The 19,907-nt window shown below is 50.5% G+C and overlaps 1 protein-coding gene across 1 annotated transcript in view; it reads right to left on the bottom strand.

Moving 5' to 3' along the window:
• Positions 1 to 19,907, bottom strand: part of EYA2 (EYA transcriptional coactivator and phosphatase 2) — a 251,791-nt gene that overhangs the window by 62,768 nt on the left and 169,116 nt on the right. The window contains exon 9 of the mRNA XM_046678181.1: positions 19,193 to 19,276. Coding sequence (XP_046534137.1) covers positions 19,193 to 19,276 — 84 coding nt within the window. The remainder of the gene's footprint in view (positions 1 to 19,192; positions 19,277 to 19,907) is intronic.

Here is a 19,907-nt window from a genome sequence, read left to right as displayed (position 1 = left end):
AGATATTCATCTATGATTACATTTATTATTCATTTATTCTACAAAAACTGTTTCCTACCTAGCAGCAGGATTAGCTCATTTAATCCTCCCCCGGGGACCCTATGAAGTGAGTTTTATTGCTATTCTATCCATGCTACTGAGATGGAAACTGAGGCACAGGGAGGCAAAGTGGCCTGCCTGAGGTCACACAGCTAGGGGAGTGGAGCTGGCCTGAATTTGAGCATCTGGCTCTGGAGCCCCCCCAGACCAGAGGTGGGGGAGCTTTTCTACAAGGGGTAAAAATGTTTGAGGCTCGGTGGTCCACATGGACTCTGTTAAAACTACTCAGCTCTGTGGCTATAGCGTGAGAGCAGCCACAGACAATCGGTAAATGAATGGGTGTGGTTGTGTGCCAATAAAGCTTTATTTATAAAGACAGGCACTGGGCCAGATTCGGCCCACAGGATAGGCGTGGTTTGCCGACTCCTGCTCTCGAGCACTTGCTGTACTGTCTTTTTGCTCTCAGACATTGAGTCCCTTGCTGCATGGAGCTTACCTTTTAGGGGAGGGGGAGGGCTGTGAAAAACTAAGAAACATTTCATTTCAGATAGTGGCAAAGGTTCTGAAGAAAATGGAATATGAAGATGTGCTGGAGGGTGGAGAGAAAGAGAGAGAGCGAGACAGATGGAGTGTGTCTGTGTCTACGTGTTTTGGGAAGGGTTACTAGTGGAGGGATCGTCGGGGAAGGTCTCTCTGAGGAGGGGACATCTGAACAAAGACCTGAATGAAACAAAGGAGCCAGCCATGAGATGATTAGGTGGCAGGAATAGCCAGTGCAAAGGCCCTGAGGCAGGAACAAGCTTTGTGTGTTTGTGAATCAGAAAAAAACGTCAGTGTGGAGGGAGTATAATAAGTAAGTGGGAGAGGAAGAAGGAGAGAGCCAGGCAGGAGAATCAGAAAATTTAGGGGATTCTAGGCAATGGGGAGGAGTTCAAAATTTATTCAACGTAACTGTAAACCAGGGAATGGTTTCAAGCAAGGAGAATGAAGAGATCTCATTTACATACAAAATAGATCACTGGGGCTGCCTTATGGCACTGTGTCATCTGTCCAACCAAAAACCCAGTGAGGGAGGTATTACTGTACCCATTTTACAGACGCCGGTCTGAGGCTCAGCACAACCCCAGCCTATTAAGCAACAGGACTGAGACTCAGCTCCAGGGCAGTCTGCTCCAACCTCATTCTTTCCTCCTTGTGCCACTCAGCCCTCCAGGACCTAACTGTGGCCGCCTGCACCACTGTCATCACTCAGCCCACAGGTTTCTTTGTGTGGAGTATCAGGAAAGCCAGGGCATTCGGCCTGAGCCAGTGCTGGCCTGACTTCAGTCTGCAGAGAAGCTGAACATTCACCGACACTGGGAGGGAGTGGCCCGGTGTGATGAACAGCGAGAAGGGACCTCACCCCCCTGGAACCTGAAGAAGGGGCGGGGGTAGGAGAGAACAAACAACCCTTTTGAGTAACAAAGTCAATTTCCTCTTAAAGGACGATAGAGCACTCAACATACTGAGAGCTGGACTCCCCAGCATCTACGGAGGGGCCCGAGAAGGACAAGTGGTCACTGTGTGGGGCTTCTTCCAGTCCTCGGTAACGTTCTTGCCAGCATCCGTCAGGACACAGGGCTTCTCTTCCCTCACGGCCCAAATTAGCTGTCAAGCTACAGCATGGTTGAACGGGAGAGAAATTCACTCATTCATCCAACAAATATTTACTGAGTGTCTCCTATGTGCCAGGGACTGTTCTAGGCACTGGGATAAGGCAGCAAATAAAATAGTCACAAATTAATGAATAAAGCAAGATATGTAGTATGTTTGATGGCAAGGCTGCTGTGTATGGCTGCACAGGTTGTGCACTGCACAACTCCAGGGGCACCATTCACACAGGCCACCATGAAAGTGGTGCCTCCTAGAGTTGGGCAATGCACATTCTACATGACAGTATGCCCTGCCAGGAAGGGATAAATGCTATAGGAAAACCAGCAAAGAATTTTTGTCCTGTAGGCTGTGTAGGAAGCACGCAATTTCATAGGATGGTCAGGGAAGTACTCGCTGAGAAGGTGGCATTTAAGCAGATTTTCAGGAGAAGAGAGAGGAAGCCATGCGGGAGGAGGAACATTTCAGACAGAGGGAACTCAAAGGCCCTAGAGTGGGAGTGTGTCTGGCAGTTCTGAGAACGACTGAGGAGGCCAGTGTGGCTGGGACAGAGTGACAGAGGGTGGAGTCCTAGGAGATGAGGACACTGATGTATTGGGCCGGATCCTGCAGGGCCGCATCTACGGGCACAGACCCTGGTGACAGAGGTGAAGAGGCAATGAGCTGAAGATTATACTTCAACTTCAAATGTTTACTGAGCACCTGCTGTGTGCTGGGTGAAGCCATGAGGCTCTTGGCCCCCATGTGGCTTCAACACACAGGTGGAAGTGAGTGTCTGCTGTCTTGTCCGCCCGGCGTCCATCCCACCAGCCGGTAACAGCCTCCTGAGTGTTTTGGGGGAATCAGAATTTCATCACCCCCTACCTGTGTAGTTCCGAGGGGTCCGACCCCAACCACTGGCCTTGAGTGACTGGTTCGCGCCAGGCCAAGGACAGCCCCGTCTGGCACCTGGCTGGACCTAGGGGGAGGAGGGACTCTCTTTGTCCTGGGGTTACCGAGCTGGCAGGATGGTGACCTTGTGCTGCCTGGGGGGCATTTCTGCCATCGCAAATGCAAAGAATGAAGCCAGCCCAGAGGAAAACAGGGCAAAGAGATGGAGAGAGACTGAGTTCTGTTGGCATAGCTTGAGCCCCTGGATTCCGCCGTGCCCCTGACTTTTTGGTTATAAATGCCAATAAATTCACTTTTCTGCTTAAGTCGGCTTGAGTTGGGTTTCTGTTACTTATAACTGAAAGAACATTAATTTGACAACTAATTATGGGGCACACAGAGTGTGCTGTGCTGGAAAGTCGGGACAGAGAGAGGACTGAGACACAGTCAGAATGCCTGCACGTGAGGTGCTGGTCTAGCTGGGGAGAGAGACGAGTAAGCAGGTGACAAAACCCTTAGTGATAAATGCTGCAACAGGGGCAAGGACGGGGCGCTGAGGGACACATGGGAGGCACACGGAACTCGCTGCAGTCAAGGAAAGCTTCCTGGAGGCAGAGACATCTAAGATAAGAGCTGAAGGCTAAGTAAGCATTAGCTGGTCAGATGGTGGCAAGAAGAAGAGCGTTCCTGGGAGAGGGAGCAGCATGGATAAAGGCCTGGGGTTTGCTGGTGCAACTGCAAGACTGTGGCCTGAAACATCGAGCTGAGAGTCTGAGAGATGAGGCAGGACAGGATGGCAGGAACTAGGTCGTGAAGGGTCTGGAAGCCAGGCCAGAGAGTTTGGACTTTATTTGTGGACGAGGCACAAAAGACAACAAGACTTACAGAGACGAAACAGCTCACTTAAATGAGCGAAATGGCCCAGGCAAGACACAGGGCCTTGTGGTCCTTCATTTTCCAACTCTTGATACAAGAGCATTTAGCTTTCCCCTTAACTCTCCTTAGAGAAAGACACTATGGCAAGGAGATAGTAACAACAACTGATACTTGGCCTTTGTGTCAGAGAGGCAATAGGGAGAGGTGGGGACTGTGGCAAATTGGAGCCTGCCTGCTCCATTTAAACGAGGGACAGCTGCTCTGCAGCTCCAGCCAAGTAGTGCCATTTGGGATTGGGGGTGCAGCATGGCCAGATCTTCTGAATTTTCAAGAGAATCCAGAAATCTGAATTTTTATGTGGAATCTCTCAATTTTAAATACTGACAACTAATTAAAAAAAGTAAGGAAAAAGTATGTTTTCCAGTCAGGTGTGGCCTGCAGAACCCCCCTTGCCCCTAGTGTGACGTCTAGCATAGCAGGGAACTGAGGCTGGCCTGAGGTTTGAAAGCTGGCCGTGGAACTTGGGGGCCTCGTGAACGGATGTGGTCAGCTGGGTGGCAGAGGGGCTTGGACTGGCCTTGGAGCTGTGGCTCTGATCCCTTCTCTGCCGCTTGCTAGCCTGGCAGTCTTGGGCAGGACCTCAGTCCTGCTGGACACAATGAGGATCACCACAGCTCCCTCGTAGCTTGTCTCGAGGACGAAGGAGATGACTCAGGACCTGCTGCCGTGCACACGGGGGGTGGGGGGAGATTTACGTTTTCAAAGCTTCTGGGTGCGGGCTATGCTACAAATCAAACGTCACCATAAAAGGGAAGACTTCACTTTTTTTTTTTTTAGCTCTAGACACATAAATTTGACGATGACTAAAATGGACCAGTTGCTCAAAAACCACAAACTACCAAAACTCACCCAGGATGAAATAGCGGCACGTATGAAAGAAATCGAATTCCTAGTTAAAACCTCTGAAAAATGAAATCTGCAGCCCAGACGGCTTCCCGGGAGAACTTGACCAAACGTTTCACGAAGAATTAGCACCAACTGTCCATAGCCTCTTCCAGAAAACGGGAGCAGAGGCAAGACTTCCCAAACTCATTTTATGAGGCCAGTGTTACCCAGACCCCAAAACCAGATGAAGAGAGTATCAAAAACCACCTTGATTTTTCATGTAAAAATCGTGCATCTTTTACCAGCTCCAGGCAGCTCGGGGCCCGACAACAGGACCCACAGCACCCTCGGGAGATGCGACTCTGGTCTTGTGCGGTCAGCGGAGTAGGAACTGTTACTACAATCTTACAGATAAGCAAACCCCTCTGGTTCTGAAACCTCCTCATCAGCTCGCGAGGAGACCCTGTTCGCGTAAAGCAGCTGCTCCCTCCCCCTGTCCAGCCCCTGGTAACCGTTGATCTGTGTTCTGTCTCCGGGGATTTACCGATTCTGGATATTTCCTTTAAACGGACTCACGCAGCGTATGACTGTCATGTCTGGCCTCTTTCACTCAGCGTAACATTTTGGGGGTTTGTCCGCGTTGCAGCCTACCAGTACCCCATGCATTCTGACAGCTGAAAAGGACTCCATTGTGTGAATAACTTAGGATGTGTTTACCCATCCATCTGCTGATGGATGGTTCCAAAGAGATTCTGAAACTGCCTATTTCCACCTTGACTTGGGCCCCAGCCGGGGACTTGCGCTGGGCCTTCCCCCGCTGCCATCAGGAGGGCCGCAAGGTCACCAATGCACAGCGGGAGGGTGGGAAGCGGGCAGGGCGGGGGGCCCTCCTCTTGCCTGTCAAAGTCAACCTCCAATATAACTGCGTCGACACCTTCCTGCCATTCACTGAGTGACAGCCTCGTCACTGAAGGCTCATGGGAACCCCAGCGGTCTTCGGACAGCTCAGGCGCCCTATTGTTGGCAAATAAGCACCATAGAAAGTGCAGGTGGGGCGTCGGGGGCGGACAGCTTCTCCACCTGCGAGTTAAGCCGGAAGAAAAATGGGTCCCATTATCGAGGTTCGCAAGGTGCCTTGGACTTTTTTTCACCACGTACCATTGTGAGCAGCAACCCCTCCATTCAGGAAAGACAAAAGAGCTTCTCACTCTACCCCAACTGACAATTTGTCGAGGGTTTTCCCTGGGAGATCTAAAGCCCTCTTCTGATGATGGTTTGTTTTCAGATGCCCGTCAGCATTCACTGCAACGTGGGACCAGAGAAGGAAAAAAAAAAAGTTGGCAAAGGAAGTCTGGGGAAGCAGCCAGCATTTGTTAAATTTGTGGGCGGAAAATCAGAAGTGCTCAGGAGTCTTAATCGGCTTGAAACCCCGCAGCCGCAGTGGAAGAGGCTGCGAGGGAAGGCTGCCCGCCTCGGGCCGAGAGCACAGGCTTCAAAGAGAGTCTCCGCAAACTGGCACTCTTCTGAGAGCCCCAAACCACGCCGAGATATACTTTTTGTTGGATATAATCCTTTTAATGCTTTAAAAATACATACGCAGAGGCACTTGGCGTGATGGCCCACTGGCTGAGGGAGGCACCATCATGGGGGATTGAAGCTCCAGAGGGTGCCACCCTGCCCCGGCCCCTCCAACTGTCACTCACCTCGAGGACCTCTCTCAAAGCCTCCCCACCCTTGTCCTCATCCACCCCCTCGGATGACAGCGGCAGATGTTCGCTTCTTGCCGTTACGGCTAGAATGAAGCGACTGGTTAACTCACTACCCTTTGTCCTACAAAGTCAATAATCATCACCGAGAAGGTCATTCTAAGTCACCGTTTCTCTATTAGCCACCTTTTACTTAAGGGGAAAGAGCTGGAGGGGGAGGCAAAGAAAAAGACTGAAGAACAAGGTTTAACCCCCAGTGGGGGAAAGAAATCTCCGACTTCCTCAGAAAATCCTTTCCAAATTGTATTCATCTTGACTTAATCCACATCCACCGAGCGAATTAGGCAGTATTTATTTTGAAAATCTATTTTATAGAGTTCCGAGGCCTCTGTTTTCCTTGGGCAGGGCTGGCTCCGGCTCGGAGCTGGAGGCCGCGGCGAGGGCCCCGGCCAGGCCTTTCAACTTCAAGGTGCTTGCCTCACTGAGCTAACGCAAAGTCAATAAACACAGCTGAGCCCGGGGAAACTGGAAGGTTTTCTCATTAGAGAAATCAAATAAACAGATGTGCTGAAGCACTTTGGCTTGTGTTTGTCAAAGGATGGAAAGCTCTAGATGTCTGAACGGGCTGAAGTGAATGAGCACTCCCTCTCAAGGTGGACGCGGGAGAAAGAGAAAGAAGAGGGAAGACTCTGTGGGCCCCTGAACCAACTAACAGTCCTCCGGGGGGGCACTTTGATTTGGACCTTAGCGACTTCGACAAATAGTCTTTCACTGCCGGGTCATAAAACCAGGGTTTTTTATTTCTTCTCAGTTTGTAAAGCGGTAACAGACAGGTCAAGCCATGTATCACCAACTGGATCTGACTGAACGCTGATGGCACCGCGCTGGGAATTGGGTTCCGGAATCTGAGCCGGAATCACCCAACAGCACCCGCTGAGGGCTGGGGAGGGCTGGCGCTGGTCGGAGGGCGCAGAGGAGCTGGGGCCTTGCGGAGTCAAGATCCCGCCAGGCTCTCTCCGCCCAGCCTCTTCTAGATACTGGAGAGGCTGGCGCGGGCTGGCTGGATCCACGTCACCAGGTGAATCCACGGCTGACATCTTGTGTCACAGACTAAGGCGTGAAGGAGTCACTTTAAATGCCCACACTGATTCGGAACATCTGGGGGGGTCGAGACTGCATTTCTAACAGCTCCATGGTGATGCCGGTCCCTGGACCACACTTCGGATGGCCAGGAGGGCTCATGGGACAACAGGGCTCTGGCGATGAGCAGTTTTGGGTCCTACAAGACTCAGTCATGCAGAAGAGGAGACGGTGGCTGGGACGAACGAGGTGGTGGTAGAGATGGAGAGAAGGGTGTGGAACTCAAGAGATATTTAGGAATGATAATGAGGATAGGCCAAAAGTTAAAAGAGTTCCACGCGCATATAACGGGGCCTGGACAGTCTGGAGACCCCTAGGGAAGTGACTTTTGAACTGTGTTATGACAGATAAGCTGAGTTTCCCAAGGGGTAACAGGGGTGGAGAAGGAGGATGGAGAATATGCCAAGAATTCAGAGCAGCATATGCAAAGGTCCAGAGACAGATGGGAATTTGGTGCCTCTGTGTACCTGACAGGTGTCCCGTGTGGTGGTTAGGGAAGGGGTTCGGGGCGGTATCGTGAACTGGGCTGTGGACCAGTGAGGAGTGCGCCCCCCCCCCCCCCCCGGGGGCAGTGGGAATCCTTGCTGGGTTTCGGTCGGGGGTGGACGGCACTGATTTGCATTTTCAAGCAACTCCTCTGGCTGCTGAGGGAAGCGGGGAGGCGGGCAGTCTGGACATGGAGCCGACTCAGCCACAAAGACCCTTCTGGCAGCTTCCCTTGTCATGCCCAAAATTATCTTCAAAGGAGGCTGGAGCCTCCCAAGCCCTTCTAGATGCACCCCAAATCATCCTGTTGTACACCTTAGATACATATAATTTTTATTTAAGAAATAAAACTACTAAGTTTTAAGCTAAAAAAAAAAGTGGTAAAGCTTAAAAAGTAAACCCTAAAGGGGAATGGAAACCCTGTGCCAAGGACCCTTTCTGGAGGCTTCCGGTTCTGCTCCGTAAGCATGGCGAGCCCCAGGGTCCTCACCTGTAAAATGGGCAGGATGCCCCGGCTGCCCTCCCTGCCCAGGTGGGAGGCTCATGTGGGGTGACGCCCGGCTCCCCGTGAGTTCTGCTCAGCTCCCCACCCACGGAGGACCTGACTCCTGCTCATGGGCCCAAACAACGGAGAATGAGTGAACGTCTGTGCGGGTGTTCATTAAAGGTGAAAGACGCAGCTGGAGAGGTGGGCCACGCAGTCTCCCAGACACTGGGGAGGACTCAACGACGTGTTTACCTGTGCCCATCCCCCTCCCTATAACTGAGCTACAAGGGAGCAGAGACCTCGTCCATGCATTCACTCCCGCCCCCCGACTGGACCCTGGCACGGGGCTGGACACATCAATATTCACACAATGTTCACGAACGAATGAGCGAATAAATGGGATGATGGATGGAGGAATGGATGGAGGGCCGATGGGCCGATGGATACAAGGATGGATGGAAGAATGAACGGATGGATGAATGGACGGAAGGATGGACGGACGGAGGAGTGAACGCCACTGGTGCTCCGTCCAGACCCTGATCCCCTTTTCCAGTGCTGTGCGCCTATGCCGCAGCCTGTGCCCACAAGGGGACTGGAATCTCCAACTCTCTTCTGAGGCCCACCCTGGGCTCCTGGGGCCACTTGGCCAGGATGCCCTGAGGCCAGAAGCGCCTGGGAGTCTCTGCCCCGTGCGGATGCCTGTCCCCAGTGACTGAGGCGCAGGGGTGGGAATCCAGCTCTCGTCCCTGGAGGCAGGACAATGTCCAGGACGGGTGTGTTTCCCCCACAGCTCCCTGCAGGATGAGGCTGAGGCGGGGATTCACCCGGAGTCACACTCCTCACGATGTTCATGTCAGACATCGGGTTTTAAAATATAAGCAATGAGTCTGGACCTTAAGGAAACACCACGGGGCCAAACTAAAGCTGTTTTCAGGCCGTTTGGCCCCAGACTGCCAGCTCGAAACCTCTAATCTCTTCAGATTGAGCAGGGCCTGGCCCTTTAAAGGGGTGACATGGAAGGAAACCCAGGAGAGGATTCTGCACGGATGGCACCAAGGGCCACCTGATCCCATCCCAGGTCCCCCACCTGCCAAGTGTCCCCGGCCCCAGGCCTGCCTCCAGGGACTACTGGCTGAACACCCCACAGCTTTGCTGAACCCCTGGCCCGGGGTGAGGCCAGGCCAGGCTGGCGCCCAGCATCCTGGCCCTGGGGAGAGGCTGACAGGCCCCTGTCTTGTCACCCATGTGGACATTCGTTCCCTGGGGGGCAGGCACCCTGCAATCTCATTTCTACAGGGCTTGCAACCACACACGCTGAAAACTCCCTGCCCGTCTGCTATTGATTTCTTTGTTTATTCCACAAATAGGCCAGGCACAGCCGGTGCCCAGGGATGAAGCTGTGAGCACACCAGACCCTCACAGTCAAGCGGAGAATTCACTCCGGGGGCTTTTACTGTTTACCCTGAGGACATTCATGGGGATCCCCGGGACGCGGTTGAGATACATGGTTAAGAGCTGTGAGCCACATCCTGGCTTTCATCCCTTCCAAGCGGGGTGACCCTGGCTGAATCATGCCACCTTTCTGAGCCTCAGTTTCTCCAGAAATGTGTACAATAGGAGGTGCCAAGTTTCTAGGTTTGTGGCGAGGAGCCAGGGAGAGAGAGGTGGAAGGCTCAGAGCAGTCCCTGAAGGATACAGCGTTGTCTGTGCTGTGGGGGAGCTGGGGGAGCCGGGGGTCCTCCCCATGGAGGGGGATAAGGGGACGTGGCACCTTGGGGTTCAGAGCAGCAGTTAGATGGCAGGGTCTCCCAACCATAGCCCTATGGACGTTTGGGGCTGGAGAATCCTCTGCTGTGGGGCTGTCCGGCGCGTCACAGGACGTTTTAGCAGCATCCCCGGCCTCCACCCACTGGACGCTGGGAGCACACCCCCAAGTCATGACAACTACAAACACTGATGACGTTACCAAATGTCCCTCGTGGGGCAGGATCGCCTCCAGTTGAGAACCACTGAGGTCCAGCGATGGAGCTGGATGTACGGCGACATGGACGGATGGAAAACCACAGAGCAGAGAGAGAAAAGGGAGAGCCACGGGGCATTTAAACGACGCCATTTACATACGCGGCAAAGAGATGCACGCAGAAGGGCGATGCGTATTTGACAGGAAAACAGGCGAGAAGCTACACAGTACACTATGGGGGGGGCGGGGAGCGGACGAACGGGTCCAGAAGGAAGCACCCATCCGAACCCACGTGAAACAAGAAAGGGGCCTCGAGTGGACCAAGAACGTGAATAACTCAACTTCTGCATCTGAGGTCCAGCTCCAAAAAGAACACCGCCCACAGCTCAGGACTTGGCTCACCGTGAACGGGCAAAAAACGGCGGATTTGTTCTAGAGGACTTTGCTGGTTGGTGACAGGGGGAGGACAGATCAGGTCCCTTCCGAGGGAGACCAGGGACAGAGGATGGGGCATCTCTGCAGCCCAGGAGGTGAGTAAGGAAGCTCCGTGGTCGGTTTTGCCTTCAAAATATATCCAGCCTGCTAACTTCTCACCACCCCGATCTCTTCGGCTCCGTGTAAACAACCCTCATCTTTCAGCCACATTGTTGCAGCCGCCTCCTCCCTGGTGTCCCTGCCTCCAACCTCGTTCCTCTATAGTCTACTCTCCCGGGGAACAGCCAGAGGGATTCTTTAGAAATATAACTCAGACCCTCTCCTGCCTCTACTCTAAACATCCATGGCTCCCACTTCGGAGTAAAAGCTGCTTACGGTACTACTCTCCCCCTCGCTTGCTCTGTTCCAGCCACACCAGCTTCCTTGTTGTCCCTCAAATCCACCTGGCAATCTTCTGCCACAGGGCCTTTGCACTTGCTGTTCCCTCTGCTCTTCCACCAGATATCTCTTCTTCCACTTCTTTTAAGTCTTTATTCAAAATTCGGCTTCTCAGGGGGAAGGCGTCCCTGGCTTAGTGCATGTGATGTGCACATTATCGAGTGAGAACATCCCGTCTCCCACCAGGGGGTGAACTGAGAAGGCAGTGGAATGTAACTGAAGCCCTTTACAACAGACTGAATCCTTACAAAAATGACGACACTGACTCTCCATCAACTGATGATAGTGGTAAAACTGCTCATCCAGCCACGGAATTTACTTTCACCTCCAAAGGAGAGAACAGCTCAGCTTTGCTGAACCTTTTAAACATCCCTCCTCCACTGTAAAGGGCATATGACAGAGCTGAGAGTGACCACACCAGAGAACTTCAGCAGTACAGCAGCTAGCCCACAACTGATTTTTTTTTTTTGGTGAGGAAGATTTGCCCTGAGCTAACACGTGTGCCAATCTTCCTCCACTTTGTATGTGGGATGCTGCCACAGCACAGCTTGATGAACGGTGTGTAGGTCCACGCCTGGGATCCTAACCTGTGAAGCCCGGGTCACCAAAGCTGAGCGTGTGAACTTAGCCGCTGCACCACTTGGCCAACCCCTGGAACTGGTTTTTTTTTCTTGTAAATTTGAGACTTACGCAAATGTGATTTCAAACCACAGTTCATGTTGTAACTCAGCCTCCAGTAATTTTTGTAGGATGGTTTTGCTTTTGTAAAGGGTAACTGTCCTTGTATAGAACGCTCATATTTAACTATGAGCTGCTTTAAGCCAGCGTGGAAGTTACAGGAAACGTTTGCCTCGTAGTGCGAGGCGACAGATACAGGGCTCGTCCAGGCCAGGGTGTGTCTGGACTTGGGGCCGGCGCAGGGCGAGAAGCAGGCACGTCAGCCGGACGCCCGACTGCGCCCGTGATTACGGAGAATAATCCCAAAGTCCTACAAAGCTGAACGTCCAGGGAATGAAGTGACAGCTACCTTAACGTTCCCGGCAGCGGGACTGGCACTGTTGACAAAGCTGGTCCCCTCATTTAACGGTCTTTTAGATTGTTCCCCTTGCTGCCCTGAGTGTTGCAGGTAATATACTCTCTTCATAAGAATATGAATCTTGGGGTAAAATGCCTTGATCTTCGCACCTCTCTTACAAGTCCTTAAGTTTAATCACTGCTCGATAAGCAGCAGCTTCCTACACAGTGAGGAGCTGCTGCCCCTCTGCTCTCGTGGGCAGCCGGGCCTGCGGCTGTTCCTAGTAAGATGTTCTGAATCCATTTTATCCACCAAGCTGGATTCAACAACAAACAAGAAACTGAATCATGTACGTGCAATTCCTCCTTTGCCGCCCTTTAAAAACACCGTGCCACTTACACGAGGAGTTTCTTAGGGGGAAAATACTGCTACTCGAGGCGTAGACGGAACAGTCTCCCCTCCACCAGAAAGACTAACAGATTCAAGTCTCTGTTGCTCCTTAATCTATTTTTTAAATGGATTTCTTTCTGGCTGCTTATTTTTCATTAAGATGTGTATCAGCTTGAATTTGCCTACTGTTTACTTAAAGAATTGTCAAAGCTTGACCCTCTAACCCTCTATGGTGGGGGGTGTGCGTGTCTGTGGGTGCGTGTTTGCCCGTGATTTTTAGGTGGCCCGTGTCTTTAGAATCCAGGAGGTTAAGATGTATTTGTGATTAGAAGTATAGAATATTGACACTATTTAGCCGTTGGCCTTTAAAAATGACTTTCAAAGCTTAAAGAACTGTACAGATAAAAATAACAATTTAATTTAGGCTTAAATTCCTCTGATTCAGCATGTGAAAGTAAATTTTAAAATGTGTCGCACCGATAAGACTACTGCTCTGTGCCCTTCTGTATTTTTGTCTCTTTAGGTTGAATACTGTATTTATCGCCATGTAATTTCATCATTCTGGACACAGATTGCCCTCTAAAAAATGATTACAATGTAAGATTAAAATACAACGTTGAATACAACCTCAAAACTTTGTGTATATTAAAAAAAACTCAGCTTCTCCAGGAGGCCTCCTTCCTTGGCCGACTGTTCTCAAATTTAATTTCAAGCCCCTCCCCCTGCAGTACTTTACATACTTCAAGGACAGCATCAATAAAGGGAAAAGACAACCCATAGAATGGGAGGAAATATTTGCAAATCACATATCTGATAAGGGACTGGTATCCAAAATATATGAGGAACTCTTACAACAAATAAGCCAATTAAAAAATGGGCAAAGGATTGGAACAGATATTTCTCCAAAGAAGATATTACAAATGGCCAATAAGCACATGAAAACATCATTAGTCATTAGTTAACATATTAGTTATTAGGGAAATGCAAATCAGAACCACAGTGAGATACCACCCCCCATCCGCTAAGAGGACTATAGTCAAAAGATAATAAGAAGCGTTGGTGAGGGTGTGGAGAGACTGGAACGCTTATACATTGCTTATGGGAAGGAAACATGTTGCAACTACTCTTGAAAACAATCTGGCAACAAAGTGCCTCAAAACGTTCAACCTAGAGTTACCACGTGACCCAGCAATTCCACTCCGAGGTGAGCACCTAAGAGAAGTGAAAACATGTGTCTGTGCAGAAACTTGTCCACGAATGTTCACAGCAGCATCATCCAAAACAGCCCAAACCCAGCTGTCTGTCAACTGATGAACGGACAGACAAAATGCAATACATCGGCACAGCGGCAGATTGCGTGGCAATAAAAAGGAACAGAGTAATGGCACATGCGACAACAGGGATAAACACTGTGCTAACCAAAAGAAGCCAGGCACAGACGACCACTTACTGTATGATTCACTTTCTAAGAAATGTCCAGAAGAGGCAAATCTACGGAGACGGGAGGTGGATGAGTGGGTGCCAGGGGCTGGGGGGAGGGGAGATGGGCAGTGACTGCCAGTGGGTGTGGCGTTTCTTTTGGTGGGGTGATGAAAACATTCTAAAATTGGATAGTGGCAATGGCTGCACAACTCTGTGAATACACTAAGAACCCCTGAATTGTACACGTTGCAACGGTACATTTACGGTATGTGGATTAGACGTCAATGGAGCTGTTATTAAAAAAAACACAACTGGTCCTGGAGTTGGGCTTCCAGTTGGTACTGAGCTGCCTGGAAGGCAAGGTTTCCAAGGAGGAGGAGGCAGGGCCGAGCCACTGTGCCCTCCCGGGGTTGGGGGGGGGGGGCACTGCTGATTAATATCTTAGAATCTCTTCCTGGCCATCAACGGACGCTCCCGACCACCCTGCATTTGCCTGATCCCAGCTGGAAAAAAACAGTTCAGGGACCGCGGGGAGGCAGGTGGGAGTGAGGGGAGGCTAGGAAAGGGGCTGGAACGCTGGCTGCTGCGGCTCTCCAGGGAATCCTAATGGATCCACAAGATGCGGGAGGCACAGCTACCAAAGGGAGGCTCTGGCTCTGGCTTTGAGTTTGGGGTGGGAAGAGACGGAAAGGAAGTGGAGAGATGACAGCCTCGAGCAGCACATGCCTTGATTGGGACCAGGAAGGGAGCCCAGTTTCTGTTTTAAAACTCAAACACTCTGTTTTGAATCATCCCTTAATCGTTCTGGCTCTGCTGGTCTTATTTCCCTAAGTAAACAGGGAGTTGCTCCTCTGGCTGGGACCACAGTGGAGATGATTTCTGCTTCCTGTACAGCGCTCAGCACAATGGCCACAAGCAGAGAGCTGCTTTGCTCTTTCCCCTCTCGTGTGGACCTCCACGGTCCGCACTGCTTCTGGAAAGAGCACTTCAGTTTCCTTTGGGGGACCGTCCTTCTCCCACTCCATCCATTTGGCTGGGATGGAGCTGACCTGTTCCTCCACCATTCTCTCTATGCCTGGAATGGGTTCTCGGTCTAGACTGGCCAATCTGAGCCACAGAAGTTGGCATATGGATGGGCTTGACCCCGTTTGGGCCAATGAGATCCAAGCCTGGGAGTTGTACTGGAAGTTGGGAAATAGAAGATCTTCTATTTTAGTCAGGATTGCTGAGAGGGAGTCACTACATGGAGAAAGTTGGCTGAGGGATGCAGAAAGACCAAGCCCTAAGAACATTGCTTGAGCTCCTGGATCCAGCCTGACCTGAATCCCAGATATCTCTGGGTTTTTCAGTTATTGCAATCCAATAAATTCCCTTTGTAGCTTAAACACTACGTATTTCAAACTGAGAGTCCTGCTTGATACCAGCTGTTAATATTTCCATATGGCTGTGGCTGCTGGAAAGGCATAAAGAGAAAGAGCTGTGGGCCAAAAGTCAAGGTCATGTATTTCAGTTCTGTTACGAATACCCTGACTACATGACCTCCCTGTGTCTCAGTTACTCTGTCTGCAAAATGGGACTCACACTCCTGCTCCTCAAGATCCTCTACACTTTTCCAACTTCCAAGTTTGTAACTGTAGCCCAGAACTCTCTTTGGAGCTTCAGACCCATAAATACAGTTGCCCTCTAGGTCTCTTGAACAGAACTAATTTTATTTTTCCTCAACATTTTCCTCTTTTACTCTTCTTCCTTGTGTTACGTGATACTTTGTGCTAGAAAATGCTAGTTTTCTCCAATATCCATTCTTGCTTTCTCTCTCTAACAGAATCCCTGAATTTTAATGGGGCAGGTGACTAGACTACATTTCCCAGCTCCCTTGCAGCTAGATGTGGCCATGTGATCAAGTTCCAGCCAAGGGGATGTGAGCAGAAACGATATGTGCCACCTCTGGGTCTGGCCCTTAAAAGAGAAGGAAAAAAATACAAATAAAATATCCAAAAGAGAGGGGTAAACTCTCCTTTTCCTGTTTCCCCTTCTCACTGGCTGGAATGCAGACAATCTTGCCAATGAGGGCAACGCTCCAGGGATGGCAGAGAACAAGACGAAGGGGTCCCAGTCCTCGGCTGCTCTGTGTGGCAGCCTCACCAGCTTGAACCATGTGTGGCTGGACTGCTAGGTGAAAGAAATAAACTTCTATCTTGTTTAAGCCATGGTCATTTTGGGTCTCTCTTGGGGTGGATGGATTTAGCAAATAAAAAAATACTCATTCCTCACCTAAGACAGCTGGAGGAGGGAGTGGAACATTCTAAAAAAGGAATGAAGATGGTCCCAGAGACCTGGGGGCTGTAAGAGCTCCTCACCTCGGCTTTCCCTGGACATCCTGGAAACACACAAGTAGGCAAGCGAGCCTGAGGCTGACTCCCATTGTCTCCTGCACGATCCTGCTCTCTCTGGGTCTCGTCTCTCCTGAGGCACCGCAGAGGCTAACTGGGCATGACGGTCTCCCAGCATGGTCCTTCCAGCTGGGACCTTTTGTGGTTTTTAAATTCTACGATGGATGTCAAAACTTGGATGCCAATGGGGCCAGGAGGGTCCCGTAAATGGGTTACTCAGGCCAGGCAGGGGCTGCGGATGGGCTGGAGAGCGTGTCCCCTCCCACCTCCCTCCCCCCCGCCCCTGACCAGGGCCATCACTCCTCGGCTCCTGTGGATTGCTGCCACATGGGAATGCAGGGTTACCAGATTTTCTAATTTTTCAAGAAGAGTTGGAAATCTAGATTGTTTTGGTCTGTGCAATCTCCTGACTTTTAAATTCACATTTTTTCAAACACTTGAGGGACCAAACAAAAATGTCTGCAGGCTGCATTTGGCGGGTGGCCACCGGTTAGGAATTTTTTGTTTTCATACTATTTTCCTTCCTTCCTTCCGTCACTCAGCAAATATTTATTTGACGCCTACTGAGTGTGGGGCACTGTTCTATTCACTGGGGATAAAGCAATGAACAAAACAGAAAAAAACCCAGTGCCTGTCGTCATACAGCTTTCATTCTAGGCGACTGTCTTGATACATCCAGGCGACAAATATTTATTGAGTCACTCTGGCCCTGAGCTTAGCTGGGTCAATAAAAAATGTTCATGGTCCCTGCCCTTGTGGTATGTATGGCATGGAAGGAAGACAGACAATAAGTGCATAATTATAACACAAATGAAAAACATAGTTATGGGGAGAGACGCAATTTAGATGGAGGAGAGCGGTTAGGAAAGTCCCCTTGGAGGAAGCTATATTTAAAACGAGAACTGAAAGACAAGTAAGATTTGATCCAGTAAAAGAACTTTCTAGAACATTCTGGATTATCTCAGAGGTTTCTAGAGTGCCCCGCCCTCGTGTCCCCTCAGCTGTTGCTATTCTCATACACGCAGCGGTTTTCTACTGTTAGCACCTGCGAGTCCTGCCCCAGGGCTTTCTCGGGGCAGGCCAGCAAGGCCGGGAGATAAGGTTCCTAGGAGAAGTCCTCAGCCCATGATGGAAGGGGATTTGTGGATAAATATCCCAGCATCCTTGCTCCTTGGGTGGGTCAACTCTGAGGTTTGTTCTAGAGTCTCCCAGGGGTCCCTGGTGGGGCTGAGCCCCAGTTACCGCAGCATAACTATTTCTGTACCCTGTATTGGCCACCTTCCCTTCCCTGTCTCAGTTTCCCACTCTGTACCAGGTGCTTCCCCCAAATAAACCACCTGCACTCACTCCTTGTCTCAGGCTCTGCTTCTGGGAGGAGCCCAGCAGCAATGGGGGGGAATGTGGCAGGCATGAGGACAGAAAGCAACTGAGGACAAACAGTAGGAAACAGAGCCGGAGAGCTCATGAAAGACCCTGGAAGGCGGAGTCAGGAGGTAGGGCGGGAGAGAGGGAGCAGGCAATAAGGAATGACACGGACCGGGTGGCATGGGGCCCAGAAAGGAGCTCTGGGCTTTCTCCCTGTCTTCAGGGAGCGCACAATTCGGTTTAAGGAGTGATGGTGAGACACAGACACAAAAACCATCCCCAAGATTACAAAGTCCTCGGGATCCATGAGAACTGAACTGTCGCGTGGGGCTGCAGAGCTTCAGAGGGCTCTCTCTAAGGGCAAGAAGAGCCAAGGGACGCTTCTTAGGGGAGGTGACTTTACTGGAGAGGTTAAAAAACCCACAGAACACCAAGACCTAGTGGGCAACCCATTACTGTAGCCCCTTGGGGGCGGCCCAACTTTTCACAAAGGCTGCCAGGCCCACGCCTTGGGCTTTTCAGCAGCTCTCCACTCTGCCATCCTTTACCTAAGCTGTGCACGGTCCAAAAACGCACGCCGGATTTCCCGCAGCACTGCTAGACGTATTAACGGCATTCCTACGCGGCAAGAGATTTCTGCACCACCAACACCATTTTTAGACTCTTTACAACCTAATGGCAGACGATAAATCTATGTTGCTAATTACACATCCAGCTTGTTATAACCCCCATAAAAACCACGAGCAGCTGGAAAAGCTATGAGGTGATGTCAAATCATATTCCTGGTCTCTAAACAGAAACAGAAATATTTTCCAGGCGCTGGTAAGTCGCCTGGTTCCTACCCAGGCGTGGAAGCGGCTGCCAACAGGTCGCTCACTTTGGGTGAGATGATAACTGGCCAGTCCTCCCAAGCCCTGCCCCTCACCCCCACCTGTCTCCCCAAAGAGAGGGCAGCCAGCTGGAGCATCCGCCGGCGGTTGGTTGAAAATCCCACGGGATGAACGCAAAAATCCAGCAGGGTCTGGGTTTTAGCAGCTGGGGTCATTTTTGCGTTAGGAAGTTGGTTTCAACGTTTCCTCCATTCACCACCAATCAGCTGATAGCATCTGCCCAGAACTCTGACGGGGCGGTTCCTCAAGATAATTGGTCCATGATACATTTGCAAAGCTGTTGCTAAGATCCACGCTGGGGCTGACAAAACGCCTCCCCCTTGTCTCAGAAAAACGGAAGGAAAATTGAATTCATCTGCCGGAGACACTAAGATAAACAACAGGGATGGAGCAAAATCCGTTACCTCGTTTCTTAGCTGAGATGACTGTTTTTGGCTGCCGTGTATCCTAGCCCCCTTAGGAGGGAAACAACTAAAGACTATGTGGGAGCTTACATCCTATCAAGTGGATGTTGAAGGCTTCATGGGTTGGAAGAAAAGGCGTGGGAGACAGTAGAAGGGAAACTAATTAAATTTTCACATGTCCAGGGAAAATTCTGTAGGAGTTCTCAAACCTGGGCTGACCCAAGGGGGCAGCTTTTGTTGGAGAAGCTGCCTCATAAACTGCCCCCACAGTTCCCGGGACAAAGCAGCTGGACAGACTGTCTTGTGGGAAAAAAAAAAAAAAGAGAGAGAAAATGGATTCTTACCTTCCCATATCTGGATGCAAAAGTCCCCGTGAGTAAGGAGTGAAAAATAATTATTGTCTCGTCCAGATCCCACACGAACACACGCTGTGATGAAAGAGAGGAAGAGAATGGAGACAAATGGACTTGCCTGCATCTGACTTAACGTCTGCAGAGATTAATTGCCTGGGAGGAAAGAGAAATCTTGAAAAACATTATCTTTAAGTTATAAAACATGCGACCCACTGATGCGTCTTGGAGCCCCCATCCAACCTCCGCTGTGCAAAGTATATTCGGATGGCCAGTGTCTGAGCTCCTATCAACGCGAGAGACGCCAGAACCGAGAAGCCTGTTCTTGCCTTGCATATAAAACCTCAAAAAAGGAGGAGTTCAGTCCAAAAACAACAATAAAAGTCACATAACTCATTTGACGAAATGAAATACTACCATTTTGCACTCACTGCTCGCCATAAGCCCAACTACTTCTAACCATTTCTGTTTCGAGCAATTCTGGTGATCACCTCCATAACTCTAACACACACACTTAGACCTTATCGATTTGCCAGCTTTAGACAATGTCTTTTGACTGGGCAATGTGAAAGATGAGGGTTTTGCTCATGGTAATTTCCCTCATGTCTCTTGAACTTTATATTTTTCACATATGTGAACCTTTCTATTTCCAATTCCATGCGCTTTTGACATTCTCCCTTCGCTAAACCGGTAAACCCCATAAGGAAGA

This window comes from Equus quagga, chromosome 12, assembly GCF_021613505.1.
Source record: "Equus quagga isolate Etosha38 chromosome 12, UCLA_HA_Equagga_1.0, whole genome shotgun sequence".
In the NCBI taxonomy this organism is placed as follows: Eukaryota; Metazoa; Chordata; class Mammalia; order Perissodactyla; family Equidae; genus Equus; species Equus quagga.
The sequence above is the reverse complement of the archived record's forward strand: the minus strand, read 5'-3'. Positions and strand labels throughout refer to the sequence as shown.